At 51.2% G+C, this 22,444-nt stretch overlaps 2 protein-coding genes across 7 annotated transcripts; both read right to left on the reverse strand.

Moving 5' to 3' along the window:
* Nucleotides 1–415: 415 nt before the first annotated feature.
* LOC134011883 (uncharacterized) lies at nucleotides 416–3,372 on the reverse strand. The gene is made up of 2 exons (XM_062451393.1): nucleotides 2,824–3,372; nucleotides 416–2,663 (listed from the first exon to the last, which is right to left on the reverse strand). The coding sequence occupies exons 1-2, from the start codon at nucleotides 3,005–3,007 to the stop codon at nucleotides 748–750; spliced, it is 2,100 nt and encodes a 699-aa protein (XP_062307377.1). The 5' UTR covers nucleotides 3,008–3,372; the 3' UTR covers nucleotides 416–747.
* Nucleotides 3,373–4,820: 1,448 nt separating this feature from the next.
* On the reverse strand, nucleotides 4,821–22,412 carry LOC134012262 (calmodulin-regulated spectrin-associated protein 1-B-like). 6 transcript variants are annotated; one of them, XM_062452020.1, is made up of 18 exons: nucleotides 22,196–22,412; nucleotides 20,734–20,901; nucleotides 16,882–17,144; nucleotides 15,220–15,381; nucleotides 14,840–14,920; nucleotides 13,202–13,343; nucleotides 12,793–12,932; nucleotides 12,582–12,678; nucleotides 12,098–12,266; nucleotides 11,401–11,489; nucleotides 11,189–11,273; nucleotides 8,847–11,091; nucleotides 8,542–8,678; nucleotides 8,093–8,313; nucleotides 7,770–7,872; nucleotides 7,531–7,646; nucleotides 7,284–7,402; nucleotides 4,821–7,078 (listed from the first exon to the last, which is right to left on the reverse strand). In XM_062452020.1, the coding sequence occupies exons 2-18, from the start codon at nucleotides 20,897–20,899 to the stop codon at nucleotides 6,782–6,784; spliced, it is 4,632 nt and encodes a 1,543-aa protein (XP_062308004.1). In that variant the 5' UTR covers nucleotides 20,900–20,901; nucleotides 22,196–22,412; the 3' UTR covers nucleotides 4,821–6,781. The 6 variants fall into 6 exon arrangements, with proteins under 6 accessions (XP_062308004.1, XP_062308002.1, XP_062308005.1 ...); XM_062452018.1 differs by lacking the exon at nucleotides 22,196–22,412 and adding an exon at nucleotides 21,862–22,094 and having other exon boundaries at nucleotides 12,131–12,266; XM_062452021.1 differs by lacking the exon at nucleotides 22,196–22,412 and adding an exon at nucleotides 21,862–22,094 and having other exon boundaries at nucleotides 8,847–11,043.
* Nucleotides 22,413–22,444: the final 32 nt, after the last annotated feature.

Consider the following 22,444-nt stretch of genomic DNA (forward strand, 5'->3'; position numbering starts at 1 on the left):
TTCATTCAAACCGTTTGTTGTCAACGAAGGTCATACTATAATATAAGGGCATGCTGACACAAAAAGCATGTTTTTAGATAAAGCTCGCTAAAATCAGATGTTTTTGTACAGTTAGCCAAACAACTGGTGTGAATCATCATGACTACTACATGATTATTTGTTGATTTTTTGTTGTTTCCTGCTCGTAATTTTAAATGGTATTGTTTGATACTGTATATTTGTATTGGACTGTGCATGTCCTCCAGTGTATCAAAATGTTCGGTTCGTCCTTACGATATCATTTTTTTAAATTATTTGTTAAAAAAAAAAAGACCAGATCCATTTTGTACTATTTCTAACAGGAGTCGGTGTACTTCTCGACAATGTATAAATTATGAATCAATAAATGCTGCATGCAGCCGCCTGAGATTGAAAAATCAAAACGAATTTATTCAGTGTCAGAAAAAAATATTGCTAAAAATTGCCATTTGATTGATCTATGTCATTGTACAGGTTATAATGAATCAATATGAAGTAGAGTTATTCACTCCTTTGTCAAGAAACATGGGTTAATGTGTCTTGTTACACCCAGCCATTTACACCAGGAAAGACCCGTCTCCAACACAAGACAAACATCAAAACACAAGCAAACACATAAATCAAACACTAAAAAAACTCACTGTTCTTTCTATCTGCTGGCACAGCACAGAGTCGAGATGCTCATTAAAGTCAATTGAGAAAGAGATGACCTAGTTCCACTTCTGCTAACTAGTTCAAGTCCTGTCCTTTGCGCCGGTAGAGTTGTTGGTTCTTGTGTGTCTGTCTCCATCTCTCCCGGGTCCTGCGTCCTCGGTTCTGAACCACCTCCTGGAGCAGTCCGACGAAGACGTACTCGTTATTCGCCAGGAGATTCTCGTCGTTTGGGGAGCCACCACTAGGGGGAGACTGTGAGCTGCCACCGAGCACCTGGATCTCTGGTTCTTTCCCTGTGGGAGTTTCAAACGTTGTTTTCTGCTTTTCCCCACTCTCTGTCAGGCCTGTGGTGTCCTCATACACGTTCTGGAGTTCCTCAGCTTTACTGATTTGGCTTGGTGTCTTTCCAGATAAAGGCCCGCTCACAGTGATTGGTTCTGACTTTGGCTCAGTGGGCGCAATGGTGGATTGAGAACCCCCATCTGGGCTGATGTCAAACTCAGTAGTAGAAGCTGTCTCAAAGCTGACCAGACATAGTTGAGATTGCCGATATTCCACTGGAGGTTCAGTAGACCCTGGTGGTTCAGACTGAAGGTCAGCAACCGGAGTGATGGGTTCAGTAGAATATGGTGGCTCTGACTGAAACTCGGCAGATCCAATTAGAGGTTTGGTAGAATATGGTTCTGACAGCAGTTCTGCTGACCCACTTGGAAGCTCAGTAGAATTTGGAGGTTCTGATTGAAGCTCAGATGATCCATGTAGAGGTTCAGTTGAATACGGTTCTGACAGCAGTTCTGCTGACCCACTTGGAAGGTCAGTAGAATTTGGGGGTTCTGATTGAAGCTCTGCAGATCCAATTAGAGGTTCAGTAGAATATGGTCGATCTGATAGAAGTTCTGCTGACCCACTTTGAAACTCAGCAGAATTTGCTGGTTCTGACTGTAGCTTGGCAGATCCAGTTAGTGGTTCAGTGGCATCTGGAATTGAGATGACCAGATTTTCTGAAACGGGATCATAATTTAAGGAAGCTGTTTCAAAATCCGGCTCTAGAGGTTCTTCAGTAGATTCCTCAGCCGGTTCCTTCACAGTAGCCTCAACTGGTTCCTCAACAGGCTCTCCAGATCGTTCCTCGACAGTTGTGTCCCCTCTGTAGCCCTCGGGTGATAGCATGTAATTAGGAACAGGTTCCATGACAATGATGGTGCCACCTTCTGACAAGACGTCACTTTTGACGACTGAGTCTTGAAAAGGCTCAGGCACATTAAAAGAGCTCAGCCCCTCCCCCTGATTTGCACATCTGGCTTCCCACTGGCTAGAGGTGGGAGGCCAGGTGGAGACTCTGCCAATGGCCCTCCCGATCTGTATTCTTGGACCCCTGCTTTCTCCATGGAGACCATTTGGTTTGCCAGTCTTTGGTGTGGTCAGGTCAGTTCCTATGGACAGGTATGTTATGGTCTCTGTGTCTTCAGTAGCTTTAGTTATGGTTCTGCTGCCGTTTCCAGAAGGTGACACTCCATCATCTCCATCATCGTACTGGGTCCCTTCATTGATAAAGTCAGTCAGGCGTCTCTGAGCTTTCAGTTCCTCGTCGGTGTCCTGAGCTGTTACGTTTCCGGAATCTTCTCCTAATTCCTCTCCTTGTTCTCCGGAGCTGTTCTCCTCTGTGGGTGTTGGTTTACGTGAGGTTCCCTCTGTCTCAGTTTCCATGTCGTGACGTCTTCTCCCTCCTCCACAGAACGGGGAGGTGGAGAGCACAGCGTTGGCCGACTTGGCTCTGACTTCAGTCCCAGGGACTCTTCGGACGCACTCCAAGTCCCAGTTCATCATCTCCTCAGGGCACTTCTGGTAGGGTTGTCTCGGGGGGTTCAGCGGTTGTGGTTCACCTTCTTCTTCTTTGATCTCCGGCTGAGGCCTCACTTGTTTCCTCCTCCGTCTCCTCCCGTAGACTCCGGCCAGAGCACAGACCACACACAGCAGCACACACAGAACCACTGCAAAGAGACGATCCAGTCAAGAGGCCACATCGATACCACATGCTCATGCACAGCCTCCAGAATTTACCCTGGGATGCTGACTTTGTTTTCGACCATATATTTGAAAGTGTCAAATGTTGAGGCAGAAATGTACTGGCTCCAGTGTTAAGACACTTACCTATTATTGCGATGAGAGCAGGGATTGTGACCGAGGGTGGGATTTGGGGAACAGGTTTATCTGATGTTAGTGGAACTAACAACAACGTGGGACTAACGGGGTGGGCAGTTGGTGTCACACACCTGGACACGTTCCAGACCAGCTGACCTCTCAGATCTGCTGGGCTCTTACACTTCACCTCCATCTCCTTCTCCAGCAGAGAGCGCTTCTGCAGATCTGGTCATGCAAGAAAAGCACCTCTCAGCATCTGGATTGCCTTGTTCCCTTGACAACTAGCAGTGTTTGTTCACAGGAGTTCCCTCACTATCCATGAACACAAATCCACTTGATTAATACTGAATGCACAGTCAAACAGAACGGCAGTCTTTCTAGATGTGTTCTCGATGGAGCCAAGACTGTTAAGAAATTCATGAGCGCTGCAAATGAAATCAACAAATTCCATGCTGTGTATCAATAAGTTTCCCTATAAGGCCCATGCAGTTTTGAAAGAATTTACAGATCTAAAACAAGCGGTCAGTTTTGAGCATGTGGCTCCCCATAGTCTCAATGTTAGTGCTAGATCTGCTAACTGTTTCTATCCTGGTGATCGTTGCATTAGATTAAATGCATCTGGATAGGCAGCATAAGTCATGTGATCTTATTGCTAATCAAAGCAAATTATTGACAGGTGAGTTTCACAAAAGAGTGGAATCTTGATTGGCTTAAATGCTGAGACCCACTGGCCATCTCTGTAGGCTTCCCACCCAATCAGAAGTAAAAAAAACAGCACAGATATTTTACTTGGTATTTTTTTTCTTCTACGTCTTCCTAACTTTTGATTGGGTGGGTACCCTGCCCACTGATACCACTGGCTTTGTTTATCATACATTTTAAGGAATACACTTCACACCTCTAAGAAAACAGACAAAGTCCTCTGCTTCACAGGAGCAGTGCCAGGGGTTCCCATCCAGGCGGATCCTGGTCGAGTTGAGAGGCAGGAAGACCTGAGGGTCAACATGGGTCAGTAGGTTCCCTGAGAGGTCCAGGCTGGACAGATGGGGCTGGAATGCAAAACTACCAGGAGCTATGGTCCTAATCTGGTTTCTGGCCAAGTCAAGACTGGTGAGACCGGTTAGAGCATTAAGCATGGACCCTTCCAGAACCTCAATGTGATTTCCAGGGAGACTGAGGAGACTGAGGCGGGCTGGCTGGCTGAGCCAGGTTGGGGTGAAGTTCGAGAGGAGGTTGTTGTCCAAAACCAGGTTAGTGAGATGACTGAATGAACTCATCCCTCCGGCAGAAATGTTTGTGATTCCAGCCCCTACAAAATTAAATCTGATCACTGACGTTAGGCTGTCACTGTGGAAAACACTGGAGTTGATCTCCCCCACATTCGACATTATGAAGACCAGGGAGGACAATCCTGTTGGAAAACCTGAAGCACAAGATACTCAAGGCATCAGAACGTCACGTTAAAGTATGTCTCAATTTCAGATACATTTGTTTGTAAATGTGTCTTACTTTGTGGAATATGTTGACAGATGTAAGATTCCAAATCTTTTGTACATTGAGAGTCCACCAATCCCACAGATAAACAAAGAACGACCACTGCAACAGCTGTGGAACACACAACAAATGTACCAAAGCACTTCACGGAGCTACAATTCCTCCATTAACAACTAGAACTTACCATTCATGGTCAGCTATTACAGATGTCATCCAGTCAGCCAGGTTTTAAGAATCTATAACAGCTGTGTTGTCTCAACTTATGAATCCAAATTTGTCTGACACAAGCAACCAAACTTCAAATAGTACATAGACCTTCTGTGTATCGCTGAATACTTGATGTGAACCTCATGCTGAGAGCGGTTGCTATGGTGGGTATGTATCTGCAGGTGTTTACCATGGTTATGAGTGCTGGTGTTGAGCATGAGGGGCCAGGTTGTTCCAGTTGAGTGGTAGAGTGGAAGACCAAAAGATCCTGGGGGACATAAAACCAGGCAGCCCCTTCCATCAACTCAGTATTGGACGTAGCTTTATTATAAACATGTTTCTCGTTTATATCTACCAGTTTAAAAGGTTTGAAAGACAAAAGAAGAAATGTCAAGATGAGACTAATGACGTATCTGGGTGTAACCATGTCCTTCCTCCACACTGGAACAGGCTGCATGTGTTTTCTGAAACACCAAAACTAAGCATGCATCTGTTGTTTGGTGACGTGTTAACATGCTTGAAATGTGATCTGAAATTATGCAAAAAATTAACAAACGGTACAGTTGAAAACAGACAATGTGGGAAATGAAAAGAAATGAAAGTGTTTTGGTTTTTTTTCCTTTGAAAGTTTATTCAGTTTCAGTGCTTTCTTTTAAAAATAAATATATGTTATGGTATGAAAAAAATGTTAAAATCAAGGATGAAATTTACACTAGTGTAACAAAAATGGTGATCAATCCCAATACAATCTTTTAGTAAACAAAACACACAAAATGATGTATAAAAAATAAACCAAATTATAATCAAGTATTCTACGTTTTTTGGAAACAGCAGTAGTTCTCGAAAGGAGGCCCTTTCAGTTTACTGGTCAGTGTTATGATTGCAGTGTTGCAACAGGTTGCGTTCTGGGTTGGAGCACACAGCAGTTCAGTTCACGATACCGTCTACATTAGTTTGATAACCATGAACCGACCAGCTTCATCAAATTCTACTTTTATCAGCAGTTAAAGTGCACGTGTGCAACACTCAGTTGCTCTTGTCGCTAACGCGGGGTTCTAAAGCACACATGAATAGACACATAAACAGTGGCAGTGTTTGTGGACACCTTTCAGGAATGTTCTTTAATGTGGGTAAATAATTAAGCCACAGTCCAGCACAGAGTAACCCATTATAAATATGCTACAGCCCAGCCTCTCAGTGAGCTAGCAGACAGCTCATGGAGAGAAGGAATGAAGGAGTAAAGAATTGCATGATGGAAGCCTTTGAAACGTGATGAGTGCACCTTTCTACAGGACAGTGCCCGGTGGAGAAACACGACTAGCTCTAGTGTTGTGATGAAACGCGCATCAGCTTGGATACTACAGCACACCGCTTAGTTGAAAAAACACACTTACAAATCAAAATGACATTTTTGTACCAAAGACCATCGTTGGTCCCCTTCGATAACTCCGCGCGAAGGGGATAAAGGCGAGATAGAAGTATTTAAAACGACCATCGTAAATCCTAGAAACACCAGTGCTACAGCTGATCTGCTTCTAATAGCGGTTGAATGTATAAACAACAGTACCACGATGTGTGAAGGCCAAACAATGGATGACTTGGGAGGAGGGGAGGGGGTCCTGGGAGACAGTTATACAGATATAACTGGGTGGTGGATGGGTGGGTGGGGGGGACAGTTCAGAGCAGCACGTTTAGAGTCGACTGGTGAGGCAAAGGTGGCAATGCTTGTCGGATGATAGTCATTCTGGAGAGATTGTTGTAGCAGCACGTCCTGGCTGGGTTCGGCCCCGAGGTGCGTTCAAGCTCAGGCACCCCTCCACTTTCCAGAAACGTGGGGACTGGTAGTGTTGCGGAAGAGCTCCTGACCCTCATTGCCAAACCAACAAATACTTCAAGTAAAAACGAATCCACCATGAGAGAAAAATAAAAAAAACAAGACTAAATGCCCACATGCTCATGTCGGTATTAAAACCAGACGACCCAACAGCATCCTGGACAGATCCCATTAAGATCTAGGAGGATTTCATCTGCATCGATGCCCTTCTCCCATCTACGGCCACCTTATCGGTAACCGAAACCTATGGTTCGGTCTGTTCACACACCATCCCCAGTAGCCGCAGACACTCTCGTTATACAGGTGTGTGTGACTTTGTCTCGGGGAAGGTTTTCGTGGCAGTACGGACTTCAATGCAATCTATCCAGGAGATCGAAGGTGGTTGAAGGGTTGCTTCTGGGCTGTGCTCCCAGGACGCGGTTCGGCTTCGGGTTATTTCCCGCTTTTCTTTGGCACGGTGCTCCTCTTGACCTGCCACAGGTGGTTGTGGATGGTGATGGCGTCCACGCTGACCGACACCGTTTTGGCGGGAATGACGGTGAACTGCTTCCTGTCTGAGCTGTACTTGTAGAGCTTGTCGATCATCTTCTTGCCGATGCTCTTGGGGCCGTTTCCCGTCAGCTTGTGGATCTCCTCCGAGTCTGGCAGGTAGGTGTAGAGCGCTCGGAACTGACAGCCTCCGTCCCGGAACAGGATCATCAGGTGGTTGGACTCGCACTTATCCAGCTCCTGGGGATGGATAAAGCATCGTGAGAGTTCGTCATCATCATCAGATTAGAACCGCTAAAAGAGAAGGAGGTCGATAATTAATCCGGTAATCCTCACTGATTCCACCATCTTGGTTGTGAAGGATTGCTAACCCGTGTCGATCCGGGGTGGGGTGTGGCTGACCTGACTGGGGACAGGGTTTAGGGGATGGCGTTCGTGTGCTCACCTCGAGGATGACGAGCTTCTGGGGCTCGTTGACCTTTCCCGCCAGGCAGCAGTGGGAGATGGCGTTGTGGATGATTGGCTTGTTGGACTTGGCACTGGGCTCTTTGAAGAGCTTGGGACCTGACAGACAAACCAGAAGAGGGAACTGAAGTCAGACCAGCAAATAAGGAAGAAAACCTGTAAAGCTTTTACACAGCTGCACAGGTGAGGTTCTTGGTTGCTGAGGGATTCCGCATTGGCCTGCTTACCGGTGTACTCCGCCATGGAGGTGATGGAGGAAGCCGTGGAGCCGTTGTCCCAGTCCCTCTCCGCGTTGCGACTGGCGTTGCGACTCAACCCAGGGATCGACTCCACCGATTCTCCCCTGGGAAACCGAGAGCACCGCGGTGAGACGTCGAACACAGAGCACGCACAAACAAAACACACACTGACCGCCCACACCAGAACACAAGCAAAACAAACACACACACGGGTGGTCTGAGCTTACCGCTGAGAGCTTGCTCCTCCAGAGTTGACGCTGTCAGCCTCGTTGGTTGCGCCCGAGGCCAGGGACAGACTGGAGCCAGACTGGGCACTGCTCAGGTTGTCAGCTACACAACACACACACACAGAGTCACATACAGTGTCCTTATACACACAGGAAAGCCATTCTGACCATCTGCAAACTGTGGGAGACATCCTTCAAATAATCATGTGCTGAGGTGAAACCATTGCTGAAAATGTCCAAGTACACACACCAGAACCCTACTGGACCAGGACTGGGTCGTTCGGAACACAGAATTAGCTCGTTCTAAACGGAGAGTTACTCACGGGTGGAAGAAGAGCACTTGGAGAAGGTGTCGCTGGAGGACTCCTCCCTGAGGACGGGCTTGGGTCTCTGTTTCTTGGAGGGCTTGGTAGGCTTGGCGGGCTTGGTCACGCCCTGCTCCTCAAATATCTCCTTCTGCTTCCTCCGGAGGTAGTCCTGCTTGATGAGCTCCCTCCTGGTCTTCTCCTCCTCCTTCCTGAGACGGTCCTCCTCAGCCTTGCGCCTGAGGAGAGACAAACGGCCACAGTTATATCTCTTTACAACTTTTGCTGTGTCTGGAACAGTGGTATTAAGCCAAAGTCAATGAGAGGTGGAGGTATCCCCCAGCTATGGAGCCAGGTTGAGTTTACCTCAGGATAAGTAAAGTGAAAAAAATATGAAATTCAAGTCAGTTGAAGAGGGCATCTTCTGCCTGGTAGCTGTGCTCTGGTTGGTGAAAGGCGAGACGTACCTGACCTCGTCTCGTTTGAACTCGGTCTCAACCTCCAGCTGTTGTTTACGTAGACGGGCCTCCTCGGCCTTCTTCTGCTGCTTCAGGAGAAAGGCCGCTCGCTTCTTAGCCAGTTCGTCCTCGGCCTTCTGTTCATCCTGGAGCAGGAGGTCAGCACACACAACAGGCGTTGAAATGTACTTCCTAAGAAATTATTTCCGGTACTATACACAACATTACTACAGATTGCTAAGTTACTGCTGGGAGAAGATGTGTCCCCTTGATGTGAACCAAACTGTCAGTGTTCTTACACACACACACATTACCTTGAAGAAGAAGCCCAAGCCAGACTTCTGTTCCCCGTCGCCTCCCTCGGCAGTGCTGTCGTGCCCCACCTGGCCCCCGTCCTCCTCGGGGTCCCTCAGGTCAGACAGGTCCACCTCGATCAGGTGGGCCTTGCTGCGCGCCGCCGCCTCTTCTTCCGGCACGTTCTCCTTCCCCGAGCCGTCCGAGGAGTTGAGCTCAGACTCCCTGAGCGTGCTGGACAGGCACTCGTCGAAGGACACTTCGGGGGTGGCGACGGTTGCTAGGTCGACTCGCACGGGCAGACGCATGTTAGCCTCATCGTGAAGCCGGAAGGAGGAACTTCGAAGATGGCCACCGGCTTTTTCCGCTGTGCTGATTGTCTCTCCGGCGGAGGCGGCTCTGGGGGGGTTGGGGTGTTCCGTCCTGGGGGAGCGCCCCCCGGGGTGCAGCCTCGGGTGAGGCCCGGCATCCAGGCTCTGAGTGGGGGTGAGGGCTCGCGACGCCTGCCGGCCCTGTTCCTTAGCCAGCTTCAGCTCCGAGGGTTTGGACCTGGCGCCCCTGGCTGAGCTCAGCTTGGGTGGTTTCCGGAGAGGGGCGACTCCCGAATCGACGAAGTGGACGGCGGGGTTGACCTTGGGGTCGCCGGCCTTGTCGGCGGGGGTGACGGCGGTGGGGGGCTGCACGTTCTGCTTCATGAGGAGGTCCTGCTGAAGGGACAGCTGCATCATCTGCTGCTGGATGCTGCCGATGGCCTCGTTGAGCATGTCGATGGAGCGGTTGCACTCGTTTAGATCCAGTTCTTCCTCGCCCTTTTCCGACTCCAAGCGGCCCGGCGACGGGGCCCGCCTCAGCGCGCCCGCGCGCAAGTCGTCCGGGGACCCGCTCCCTCCGTCGGCGCCGGGCTTCTCCCTGGACCGCGGCTCGGCCGTCTTGAGCGGGCCGGGAAGCGTGTCGCTCTTGCCCTTCTTGACGATGTGGAGGAACGCGGCCTTGCCCAGCTTCTGCCTCTGCCTGGCTGACAGCAACTCCACCTTCTTCTTCTGGTGCTCGATGGCCCGGCGCTTCTCCTCCAGCTGCATGTGGAGCTGCACCAGCTCCGAGGCTAGCATGTTGACTCCTCCGCCGCCGCTGCCGCCGGCGTCGCCGCTGCCCAGCCGGGCCCCCTGCGGTGAGGAGGGGCTCTGGTCCCTCTTCAGCCTCCAGGAGGAGCCCAGGCTGAGGGGCCCGCTGCACTCGGAGCCATCTGGGGTGGTCCTCTGGGAGCTGGAGGCGCTGGAGCGCAGGTCGTGGCTGCTGCCGAAGCGCTGCTGGTGGGCCTTGCGCTCGGCGAAGGAGGTCATGCGCACGGCGCCGCTGGCCAGGCTGCTGGCCTGCGAGTGGGCGCTGAGGCAGGGGCTGGAGCGCCCGCTGCCCCCGTCGCCGTCCTTGTCCTGGTGCTCCTTCACGTTCATGTCCTCCTGGAGCTTGGCCGACTCCTCGTCCTCCTCGAAGGCCTTCCTGGACAGGGGCGGGTGTTTGATGGTGAGGGCCTCGTCCAGGTCTTCCTCGTCCACGTCCTCCAGCTCCAGGTCCTGAACGGACTCCTCCTGGTCCGAGTGGAGGTAGAAGCCCTCGGCCGGCTCCCTGGATGAAGGGTCCACGCCACTGGGGGACGGGGGTCTGAGAGGCCCTGGGGCTGCTGGAGAACCCTCCAGGGACAGCTCTTCAACCAGACTCAACTCCCTGCTAGTTGTGGGGGAAAAGGTCTGGTTAAGGCTGATGGGGGCTTTCCTCCTGGCTGCAGCCACCGGCCCCTCTCCTCTCCGTAGAAAGCCCCTCCCCAGAGATCTGGCCTCCCCACTCTCCTCCTCCTTGTTCAGGCAAACAGACTTCTCTTTCGCCGGTTTCAACACGGCAGGCATTAGTGGTTCTAGGTAAAAGCTGTCCGTTTTGGCCTCGGAGGGGGACGGTGTCGACCCGGCGGCGCCGGACGTGGGAACGCCGGGCTGCACAGCAGGGGGCGCCACCGCCAGCTCCTCCACCTCCTGGTCCTCCATGCTGACGTTGGCCAGCAGGCTGTGGCCGTTGACCCTCCGAGGGCCCGCCTGGGCCTGGTGGGCCTGGGGGACCTGCGAGGCCTGGTGCTTGGGCGTGACGTTGACGACGTTGGACGCCAGGCTGTCCTTGCTGATGGAGCGGGCCAGGCTCACGCTGTCTCCAGAGGCCACGTCGACATCGCTATCGGTGGCAGAGTGGAAAGTGTGGGGGTTTAAAGTGGACATCGGCCTGGAGGGGGAGACAGTGGAGGGGCAACATGACAACTCCCCTCTCTGAGCGGCCGATCATGAGGAGACAGTAGCAGAGGTGGCCTGGCTTCCCTTACCTGGGTCTCCTGTCAGAGCAGACCACTCCTGCACCCCTGGACTGACCCTCCGCATGGGTCAGGGAGTTGGAACGGAGTCTGAGGCCTGGACGGAGAGAGGGAAAGAGAAACACAATCCAACATTTTCTATGTGTACTACCTGGGTCTTTAGTAGTGTACTACCTGGACATTTAGTATATGACAGTAGTGCATGTGGTGTGTGCAGGTCTTACCAGAGGCATCCTCTCCGTGCTGTTTCTGCTGTCTCTGTCTCAGAGGGAGGAGAGGGTGCGAGGGGCTGAAGGCTGAACCCCCTTTGGGACTGAAAAAGACAGGAGTGAGGAACACAGCACAACAGTAGTGTCAGTCCATCACCATCACCATCACCCCAGCACTGCCAGTCAGCAGTCCCAACTGTGCAAGGCTTCTCGAGGAAAGTCCTTTGGAACCCGATCGGCTCAGAGAACACTTTCGAAATGTTCATTATTGCCATGATCTGTATTTTAGCAGAATGTTGTCATACTCTATGGCAGTGATTAAAGAACGACCTCCCTCCCCTTAGAGGGTTAAGAGGGATAAGGAGTAAGAAGGTTAAGGCGTTACAAGGTTAAGGAGATAGGGGGTTTGAGGGGTAAGGGTCAGAAGGTTAAGGAGTTAGAAGGTTAAGGAACTATAAGGTTAAGGAGTTAGAAGGTTAAGGAGTTAGAAGCTTAAGGAGATAGGGGGGTGTAGAAGGTTAAGGAACTTGAAGGTTAAGGAGTTAGAAGGTTAAGGAACTAGAAGGTTAAGGAGTTAGAAGCTTAAGGAGATAGGGGGGTTGAGAAGGTTAAGGAACTTGAAGGTTAAGGAGTTAGAAGGTTAAGGAGATAGGGGGGGTTGAGGGGTAAGGGTCAGAAGGTTAAGGAGTTAGAAGCTTAAGGAGAGACTTACAGATGCTCCGAGTCTTCGGGGTGCAGGAAGTACCTGTTACAGGCCTCTGGGCTGCTCTGGGCCGAGAGCGAGACCTCGCAGATCCCCGGCGTGACCAGGAAGCTCCGCTTGGTGGCGTTGGAGATGGGAACCGAGGGACGGGCACTCTTCGGCTGAGCTATGGCTCGGACTGTGACAGGACAGGACAGCCAATCAAAAGGATATGAGTTACTAAGGGCGGGTCTATGCCTAGGTGTTTCCTGTCTGCGTTCTGGTAATCGACATCAGCATGTTACTGTAAACTGTGCCACGATAAAGGGACAATACATGCGACCAATGTCGTTAATATATAGAGCATGAGCGAGCCGCTTAGCCCTCTTGTCGTGCGCAGGAATTCGTTTGACCGCAGTGCTTCCTTGTCATTCAGGTGGACCAGCTTTTCCCAGCTAGCCACTGCCAGCCTCAGACGAAAACGACACGCGCTCACAACGTCTCCGGCTCTTACCGTCCTTCAGCTCCTGGACGTCCCTGGGCTGGACAAAGTCCGGCTTCACCGTCTCGAACCACCAGAAGAGCTCGGCGATGAACACCATGACGTTGTGCTGCAACACAGGCAACACGGTCAGAGAACCGCGCGAGCACATTCGGGTGCGTTCACGCTCACCGAGTTCCCCCTCTGTGGGTTCCCTGGTGGCCTCGTCTGTGCGACAGCTCACCTTCAGCACCATGGGAGCGTAGAGCATGTCCTCCATGCTCAGGTAGAAGCTCTTGTTCAGATACTCGTTGGCGAACTCCTTGAGCAGCTGGATGTTGTACAGGCTGTCTGCTATCGAGGTCACCTCCTTCAAGCAGATGTCTGGGGACAGACGCGCACACACCGGGTTACTTCAGGATGGAGCACGGTTGGAGACGTCTCGACTACTAGCGGCCTTCTGGCGGAGAAGTGTTTCATGCTAGCCGAGCGAGGTTCTGCTCCGTTGGGAATGAGGTTGTTCCGAGTCGGGGATAAATCCTCCGGACATGATGCCTTGCGTTCAGTGTGAATGACAAGCGTCCCTGAGCCACAGCACTTGGGAGTGCTACCCTTACGACAACGTGAGCGTGTGTGTGTGTGTGTGTCCATACCGTCCAGCTTCATGAGGTCGGGGCAGTAATAGTGGACCAGGGTGAGCAGCGCTGCGCCGTCACACACGTCCCTCATCAGGTCCTCCAGCAGGGGGAAGTACGACAGCTGGCGCCCCGAACCCTGCTCCCGGCGGTACCGCACCTGGCCACCGGGGGGAGACAGCGAGACGCTAGTGAGCAGGGCAGCCAGAACGCACGCAAGCTTGGGGAGGGAGAAGGGGGTATTTCTCACAGGAGGTGCAACGTTGGCAATGCACACAGATAGAAAAGCACTGACTAGACCTGGCCGAGTCTCTCTCTCTCTCTCCCTCCCTCTCAACACGCCTAAGACTTGAGTGAGTCAGGTCTTTATCACTACGTTTCTATCTGAACGCTGTTTCAGTGTTAACGTTCCACTCTCCTGAATCAGACCCTTTGTGTGTGTGTGTGTGTGTGTGTGGAGATGGGTGGGGCGGAGTGGAGCAATATTGATATGGCAGGGTGACATGGAAGTCACAGATTGGCAGCCGTGGACTGTCACTTGGGTGTTGGCCACTTGTGGGTAGCTAATTGGGCAGGGTGGCACAGATAGTGAAGGGGCGGGATGTTCTTGGGGTGTTCTTATGTTGATGAGCGACTGAGAACGACACGGGTGGCCAAAGGAGGATTGGCTCTGCTGACAGCCAATATCCTCTTTTCGCACCTTTGTCTTCACACATCCTCCCTCTCCCCCTCTCAGACACGGTTACATAAAACGGACAGAGCTTGAAATGAGACAAAGCGCAGGGTTTTTCTTTCCTTTTCATCCCCAAAAACACACACAGAACCTATCCCAGCACGACAACACTGCCCCAACAACGACACGGAGGAAGCTTGGGCGCCGTTTTGGAGCGCCACTCGTGCCCCGAGCACAGCGACAAGCAGCACACGATGGTCTGGATGAGTCATGGTGGCGCGTGTGTATGTGTGCACGTGTGTGTGTGTGCGTGTGTGTGAGAACACATCGACACAGGACTATACGTGCAACAGGCCTGGGTGTCAGAACAGTACTGGAAGCCCTCTCAGACTCATACGTGTTTGACTAAGCCTGGCTTGCCTGGAGAACCCAGAGGGTGGAGTTCTCCCTTCTGGAACAATCTCCTGGTGCTGTGGCACCAGGCAGGCTGCATCAAACACTGCGGCAGGTTGGAATCGTTTCCAGTAGTGTTGGACGTGCCTGGGTGCAAGTGTGGGGGGGGACGACTAACATCCAACTTACAGGTACTAGTTTCCAATACCATTTGGAGGGAGACTATCCAGACGGCAGGGACAGAGGGAAGGGGGGGGGGGGGGAGACACAGGGGGTGGGGAGGGGTTAGGAGTCAAAAGGTCAATAGGCCAAAAGGTCAGGAAAAACTGAATCCGATTCCAGGTTCTTTCCACTCCTGAATGTTACCTGGGACAAAATGCCATTACAAACCGCTGATTGTTTCAAGAAGGCCGTTCAGCTTTGTCTTGGGAAATGCCGAACCAGACAAATAAAAAGGTTAAACCAACATGCCGCTTACGACGACATCGGTTATCGCCGCTGCTCGTCGGCCATTTTGGCTCCGAGCAGCAGCAGTCGGCCGGTGTTCTAGTAGTGGGGCTGGCGACTGGAGAGCTGTGCGGCTCCTTTACCTTGTGGTGGCTGGGGGAGTCCAGCGGGTGCTGCTTGGCTTTGAGCTCTCTCTCGGTGATCTCCCTCATCGTCATGTTGACCTGCGGAGGACAAGCGAGGAGTTAGCTCTCCTGGTTACCCTGGAGACGTAGCTGTGGAGAGGGCCGGGATGGGGGGGGGGGGGGGGGGGGCAGGGGGGTCACACGGGGCTGTCTCTCTGGAGTCTGGCTGAGCGTGAAGACAAATGCTGCCAACAGTCTACCGTTCATTCGTATCCGTGTGATGAGTTAATATCTCCATAGGCTGGTTATAACTTGAAGTATTGGCAGCAGCTCTCTCTCTGTGAGAGAGTGAGAGAGAGATAGAGTGAGAGAGAGAGAGCGTTGAGAGAGAGAGTCACCTTGTTGATCCAGAAGACCATGGCGTCCTCCAGGTCAAAGGGCAGCTCCTTGGAGGCGCTGAAGGTGGAGAAGCGCTTGACGCAGGCCACCACCTTCTCGATGCTGATCATCTCCACCGTGTAGGCCATCATCAGGGCATCGATCATGGGGATGTGGGCGCTCTGGGGGGGCAGAGGGGAGGCACGGGGGTGTGTTTACATGGGTCAGACGGGGAACTGGTCCGATGGTAACTAACTGAACTACACAATACAGTAGTGTACTCTGACAGTCGTTTCAGCCTGTTTAGTGTGGATGCTCTCAGATTCCCCTCATCAGGTACTGATCTCTCTTACTCGCACACGCGCGCGCACGCACGCGCACGCACGCACGCACGCACGCACGCACACACGCACACACACACACACACACACACACCCTTGGGGGTGCACACCAGGAACATGGATGTCGCCATGGTAACATCGCCTCAAGTCAGCATCCGGCAGGTTGTCTCATCCCGTCTTAGAAAGCTCCGCTCTTCCTTCCAGCGACTCAAGCCTCGCCTACTGTTGAAAACATACATCCACGCCCCAGACACATGCCAGACCAGCCGGCCAAGGAAGCCAGCCTCGTCTTTGGTCCAAGTTTCCATGGCAACAATGGAGGACAGACTGTTTAAAAGCTCTGGTGGCCACGTTGCTATATTAAAGTGTGTCTTGGGGGGAAAAAAGGCTGGATGTCATCCCATATGAGCAAAGACCAACTGGTGCTGACATCTAACCTGTGGTAATGCAGCTAGCGTGTTGAAAGGGCGTGGCCCTGGGTGGACTGGACACGAATGCGTAGCCAGAGCTCAGCTGTGAAACATTACCAGGTCTGGTCAGGTCCGCTGGGTCAGACAGGCGAGCACAGCTCCATAAAACATCTGGCGCCCAGCCTGACTGGACACAGACTGCAACCACGACGACCATCTACTAACTTTTGCACCCCTCACACTCAATCAATCCCCCTTTATTGAATATTAAAAGCGTACATTACATTTAGTCATTTAGCAGACGCTCTTATCCAGAGCGACTTACAGTAAGTACAGGGACATTCCCCCGAGGCAAGTAGGGTGAAGTGCCTTGCCCAAGGACACAACGTCAGTTGGCACAGCCGGGAATCGAACTGGCAACCTTCGCATTACTAGCCCGATTCCCTCACCGCTCAGCCACCTGACCCCCACATTTAAGGAAGCACAGCTAGCAAGGCCATCACTAGGGATAAACCCGCAGGTTAAAAAGGCTCATCCTGTGCCGAGATGCCAGAAGGAGATAGGTGGGGAACAATAGCTCCTTTTACTCGTTAATGAGATGAGATCATTCTGGAACAGGAAGTGACCTCTGTTACCTGTCGTGCTATCTGCTGCTGCGGAGGCTGACTTCCTGTAGCGTCATGTAACTGTGTCTGGGACAGGCTGGTCCACACCTACACGGTCTGAACCAAACACACCGACTTGAAACACCATGCGGCCGTCAGTCCAGCCATGCATTCCTCCCTCCCTCCCTCCATGCATCCATCCATCCATCCTGTGCATTCATCCCTCCATGCATCCATCTGTCCATCCCTCCATGCATCCATCTGTCCATCCATCCCTCCCCCCCATCCCCCACCAATCCAACCCCCCCCCCCCCCACCCCGCTCACCATCTTGATGGGCATGCCAGCCAGGTCGTCCGCGGCCACGGGCGAGCCGTCGCCCTCGGTGACGTAGATACCCTTGCGGGCGAGCGCCTGGATGACGGAGAGGTGCGACTGCAGCGCGGCCGCCTGGCCCGTCTTTAGGATGAGGGCGCACACGCGGCGGTACAGCTCGCCCGACAGCAGCATCTGGATGACGGGGGGCTTGATGTGCTCCTGGTCGTACTGGTCTGTGTAGAACGGGTCCCGCAGGTCCTCCGGGATGTGGTCTGGTGGGAGGAGGGGGAGAGGTGAGGGGGTACGGCTGGGACAATCACGGCGGTCAGCCCTGGAATGAGGCTAGACACGGCGTTCAGGGGGCCGTCGTTTTGGTGAAGGGCAGGCGGATGGTTTGATCTGTGATCGAGGAGGACTGTAAGTAGGTCTTCCCATGTTTTGGCTCACGCTCTCGTGTTCTGAAATGAGACTGTGACGAAAGCAGTCTTTTGGCACAGGACGTGTTGTGTAGGAGAAGGGTCCTGCACTGTAGATGACTTTATATTTTGTTTGTGGGTGGAGCTAGTGTAGCAACGACGCGGTATAATCCTCCTGTGTTCACCCCTGCTCTTAACATGGGTGGCTGGCCCTGACGTCAACACTTGGTCGACATCTGCAGCAGCAAATGCTAGCAGAGCTTGGAGCAGCATTTCTATGTGTCAAGGGTTAGATGTCCTCGGTACTTACTGATGACAGTACGACAGCAATACAACAACAGCAGTACAACAACAGGCTGGTACTACAGCGTTAAACAACAGCCTGTTGGTTCTTCTCTGGTACGGTAGCTGGTAAACACAGACTTCAAGCACTATACAGCTCAGGTACTTAGTACACAGGGTCCGCCAGCACGATAACAAAAGCCTACAAGCCAGGGGCTTGGAAAAGAACAGGCTGCTCTGTTTGAAGGATGAAGTCATGTAGAAAACCAGAAAAATACCTTATAAGGAAAGGAGTCTGGCCTCTTTAAACAAGATCATAACCATTAGGCTGGGGGAGGTAGGGGAACGTCCAACAGGACACAAATGCACTTTACCCAAACGCAGGTGCTGCGGCCAGTAAAAATAATCCAACTCCATTATTCAGATTTGAATGTTCTCATCCTTGACTTCTGCTCTAGCCTCTGACAGATAGCTCCTCTCATAGTCTTCTCCTTTCCCTATAAACAGCAAGGAAGGCTTCTCTTCTTTCAACTTCTGCCCAACAACAGAATACAGGCAGGCACAATCATGGTGCTAGATTGACTCGATGTACTGCTTGTAACACAAACTAGGCAAAATCCTCTTCAGGAACATGAAGAGGAATATGAATATGCTATCCTTTCGTCCTCTCGCAAATCGTGACCAGCACGCGTGCAGCGAGAAGACTAACACACGCTGCCCAACCCGTACCGCCACACAGGTGCACGGTGAAGACGTCAGCTGACCAAGCAGACAGTGCCGCTCATGATAAATGACCTACAGCACATCAATCCTGGAGATCCTGCCTCGCAACGGAAAGCCAGCACCGCTGAAAGCCCCCTTAAAAGGGGATAACAAGCTTGTTATGCATCCAGCCTGCGCTGCTTTTCCACATTAAGGGGCATCAACGGAGGGGCCTGAGCCCAATCGCCACCGAGTCAGCGAGGTTCAGGCATCACAACAGAAAGGCTGATTGCTGGGGAAACAAAAGGTGTCTGGCCCCCGGACGGGGTCTTCACGACTCACTTCACCCCAGAGACGGTGACTCTGTGTGGCAGAGGCTGCCCCGCCCCCCCAGCCCGGCTAAAATATTTAACTGCTGGGGAGGGTGGGAGGGAGGAGGGGAGTGGTGGGGGGGTCTACTGCTGGGAGGGCAGGTGGTCTACGGGCAGGGCTGGAAGATGGTCCAGTTAACCCACGTCACCACACAGAGCCTCTCCAGAAACGGACTCTGCTCTGACTCACACACAGGTCGACGGTAGCTGAATCAGGCAGGTATTAAATGACGGGGTACATTACACACACACACACTCGCATGCAAACACGTTTGCAGCTCTAACAGCCTCCACGGGTACCCAGAATGCAAATGTGCCATCGACATGTGCAAAACCTCCGACGAGCAGTAATCTCTGCAGCCGACCGCAACCGCACTCTTCACGATACAGCATTACCTGGCTGAGTAAACATGCTTCCCTTCAGGGGGGGGGGAATCATTTACTGTCGCACATCTCTACTGGCCAGCCGTGGGTATGGTTCTACCATCATCCCGGTTGTGATCTCAGTCCCATCCAGCCCTCCCGCGGATGGGCTCTGTTGTCCAGCTGTGCTGGGATGTCATCCGCTTAAGGCTCCTGGCCAGGCTGGCACACAGACGGGACGTTCTGCAGAGGCAGAGGAGTGGCAGGCAGCTCAGCTCGTCAGGGCCAATTAGGCCGCTTGGGCTCTGAGGCCCATGCATGGGAGCGACGGTCCAAGTTCAAGTTGACCGTCGCGTGCGTTTAAACGTACTCGCAAATGCTTGAGCATGAGGGGGCAGCATGGAGGATGCAAGCGCGGGGGCGTGCCAACCCTGAGAGGGGCTCAAGGCCTGCATTTGGTCTCCCATTAAAAGTCTTGGCCGAGTGACATTGTGAAATCTCTGTAATGGCTACAGCAAGGAAAAACGATATTTAAGAAGCAAATACATCGTTTTCGTTCCAAAGTTTGAGGACGCTGTCAAGATGCCATGTCTAAATCTGGATCCTTAGCAGAAGGATAGTTTCAGTTCAACTTACATTTACATTTTACATTTAGTCATTTAGCAGACGCTCTTATCCAGAGCGACTTACAGTAAGTACAGGGACATTCCCCCCCGAGGCAAGAAGGGTGAAGTGCCTTTCCCAAGGACACAACGTCATTTTTGCACGGCCGGGAATCGAACTGGCAATCTTCAGATTACTAGCCCGCTTCCCTAACCGCTCAGCGACCTGACTCCCTTACTTAACTTTACTTTACTTAATGCCTACTGCTACCTTGGCTGTTGCTAAGAAACCTTGGATCAATATTAATGGGAACACTAGATTGGGCACCATTAGGGCTCCTCCCATTTAAGGTGCACACCCCATGACACACTGCTCTGACCCCACTGTTTAGCAATTAAAAATGCTGAACCAGAGCACTGTGCTCTGGGAGAAATCAGGTCAACAGTCTCACACAAGTCCCCTCGACAGCCCGACGTTCTCCAGCAGATCAGTACACAGCTAAGTGGAACCAGGCTATGCTTTGGGCTGATTGCTATTCTTAGGAATCCCTATGTTACTACATGCATTTGACAAAGTGTGTACTAATGCCATATGCACCTTTAGTTACAGCATGGATGATGCAATATTCCTCAACACTAAGCTCGCTTAGTTGACAGTTGATATTGCATGCATTTTTACACTCATTGCAGTACGGTATCAGAATGCATGTGTAATATAAGGAAAACATCGCATTCGCCTCTCCTAGCCACTGAGATCTAGCCCATCACTGTCTATCAGACTATACGTCAAAACAAAAGACGTCAACAGGCCAGTCAATTATTCTGATATATTTTAGGGTGAAAGGAACTAGCTAATATCTTGCTCTGCATTGTCCACACACTTGCCGATGACAGTCTAAGAAATGTATCATCCAAAGACCCAATTCGTTTCTGTTCAGACTGAGCGGTACAGCATGACACCATCTTTACAAAGAAGTAAACAAACTTGAAAACGGGTTATGCGCATCCAGGGTGTTTCAATGTCCCAACAGGTGTCCATAACAAGGCGTGAGCAAGGCGTCTAACAGATCGTGTTGTGTGTTACAAAGGGTGTGTGTTTCATGGTTAAATACTGAAATATCTTACCAATGCCGTATGCTTTGGCGAACAGCCACCTTAGGTTTGCGTCTATTTTGGCTCTGGCTGAGTCGTACATTTCCAAAGGTACTATCTCCATTGTCCCTTCACCAACCCCTGCCGAATCCATTTTTCTTCGCGTGCTGTTCCGAGCAGCACACAGGTCCACGGCCATGCCTTCAAAATACAATCCCACACATGTAAATGAGAAATGTCTGTAACGGTAAATGGATGCAAAGCATTGTCTCAACATTTGCTACAGTATTAGCTATAGCTAGTAGGTTAGCAATACCATTGTTAGTGGTGGAGGATGAGCTAGCTCGCTACATCGCAATTCAGATGCAAGATGTGCATCCGTTGTTGTGCATCATGTCTAATAAAATGCCCATTTTAGCAGTTCTCTGTATCCAACACTATTGCTAGTTTGTAAACCCACTGGCGCCATTCATTTGACAGGGTGGCGTTCCTGTAATCACAAGCTCTGAGGTCCAAATATCCAGCCAGCAAGCTTCCCATCTTACATTGTATGTACCCCAAAATGCAAAACTTTACCTAGTAGTGATAGACAGCTTGGTAGTCAATATGGTTTATCTTGCTTAGCTAGTTATTCTATTCATGTTTGACGACGGGTCACGTCGGAGTCGAACAGAAAGCCAGCTAGTTTGCCAATATTATTCTGACGTTAACCTGTGTAGTACAACAGGGTACCACCAGACACCACGTTAGCCATGTGAACCATTCTAGCCACGCTAGCTAATACAACTGATGAATGATCATACTTCATAGATAAAACAAAATGTCTCATACCTTCGAAGGCGGGATATATTTTAGCAAGATCAACCGAGCTAGCTATATCCAATTGGTTAAACAGTTATCCATTAGTGCTAGTCCTTTCCTTATGCACTGGCTCTAAGTGCCTGTGACAAGCCCAAGCAACCCCATATCATAAAGCAAGCTGGCTAACGCCGTTAGCTAGCACTGGCAGCGAGGTGAAAGGACACCTCCCCAGCAACAAAATCCAATTTGCGGCCTGTTTGACAACCGCACCAGACACAGGGCACAAGTCGGATTGCTAGCCTACCTCTGCAAAACGGTACACCCAAAACGATACTTGATTTAACATCATAAACCAAATACCTGCCAATTGCCCGCTTTGTCGCGACTCCATATTTCAATTTATAGAGTCAGTCATTTAGAAAAAAATTGCCATTCTTTCAGGGCAAAGAACGGGTTTGTCTGCCCGATCTAATTAGTCCGTCTGTTAGTAGCATAGGTGGCTACCCAACCGCTACGCCTGCGTGTAACGTGCTCCGTGCATGAATCGAGAACGGGTTGAACTTAAAAGTATGCGATAGGCTATTATAAATGCATGGTGGTCGAATAAAATATTATTCATTTTTTCATTTCTTCCTCTGATTTTGGGCAACCAATCTGTTGGAGTAAGTACCACAAATACCTGCTGTTTTCTTACCGATTTGTACTAAATCACATGATGCTCATTTGAATAGTTGTGATGAATGTAAAAGTAAGAACATTTATCAATAAAAAAAGAGACATAGGTCTCAGAAGTTTCCGTTTAATAAATGAAATGTACATCCGATAGGAACCCAAGAAAGGCCACCAGCAGCAACATTCTGGTCTTTGTAATTTGTAACTTACTCTTGGATCATTGAATAACAGTGTCTCTAGTGGTGGGCAATTTTACAGCAAGGGAAACTTG

Source organism: Osmerus eperlanus, chromosome 25, assembly GCF_963692335.1.
Source record: "Osmerus eperlanus chromosome 25, fOsmEpe2.1, whole genome shotgun sequence".
NCBI lineage: Eukaryota > Metazoa > Chordata > Actinopteri > Osmeriformes > Osmeridae > Osmerus > Osmerus eperlanus.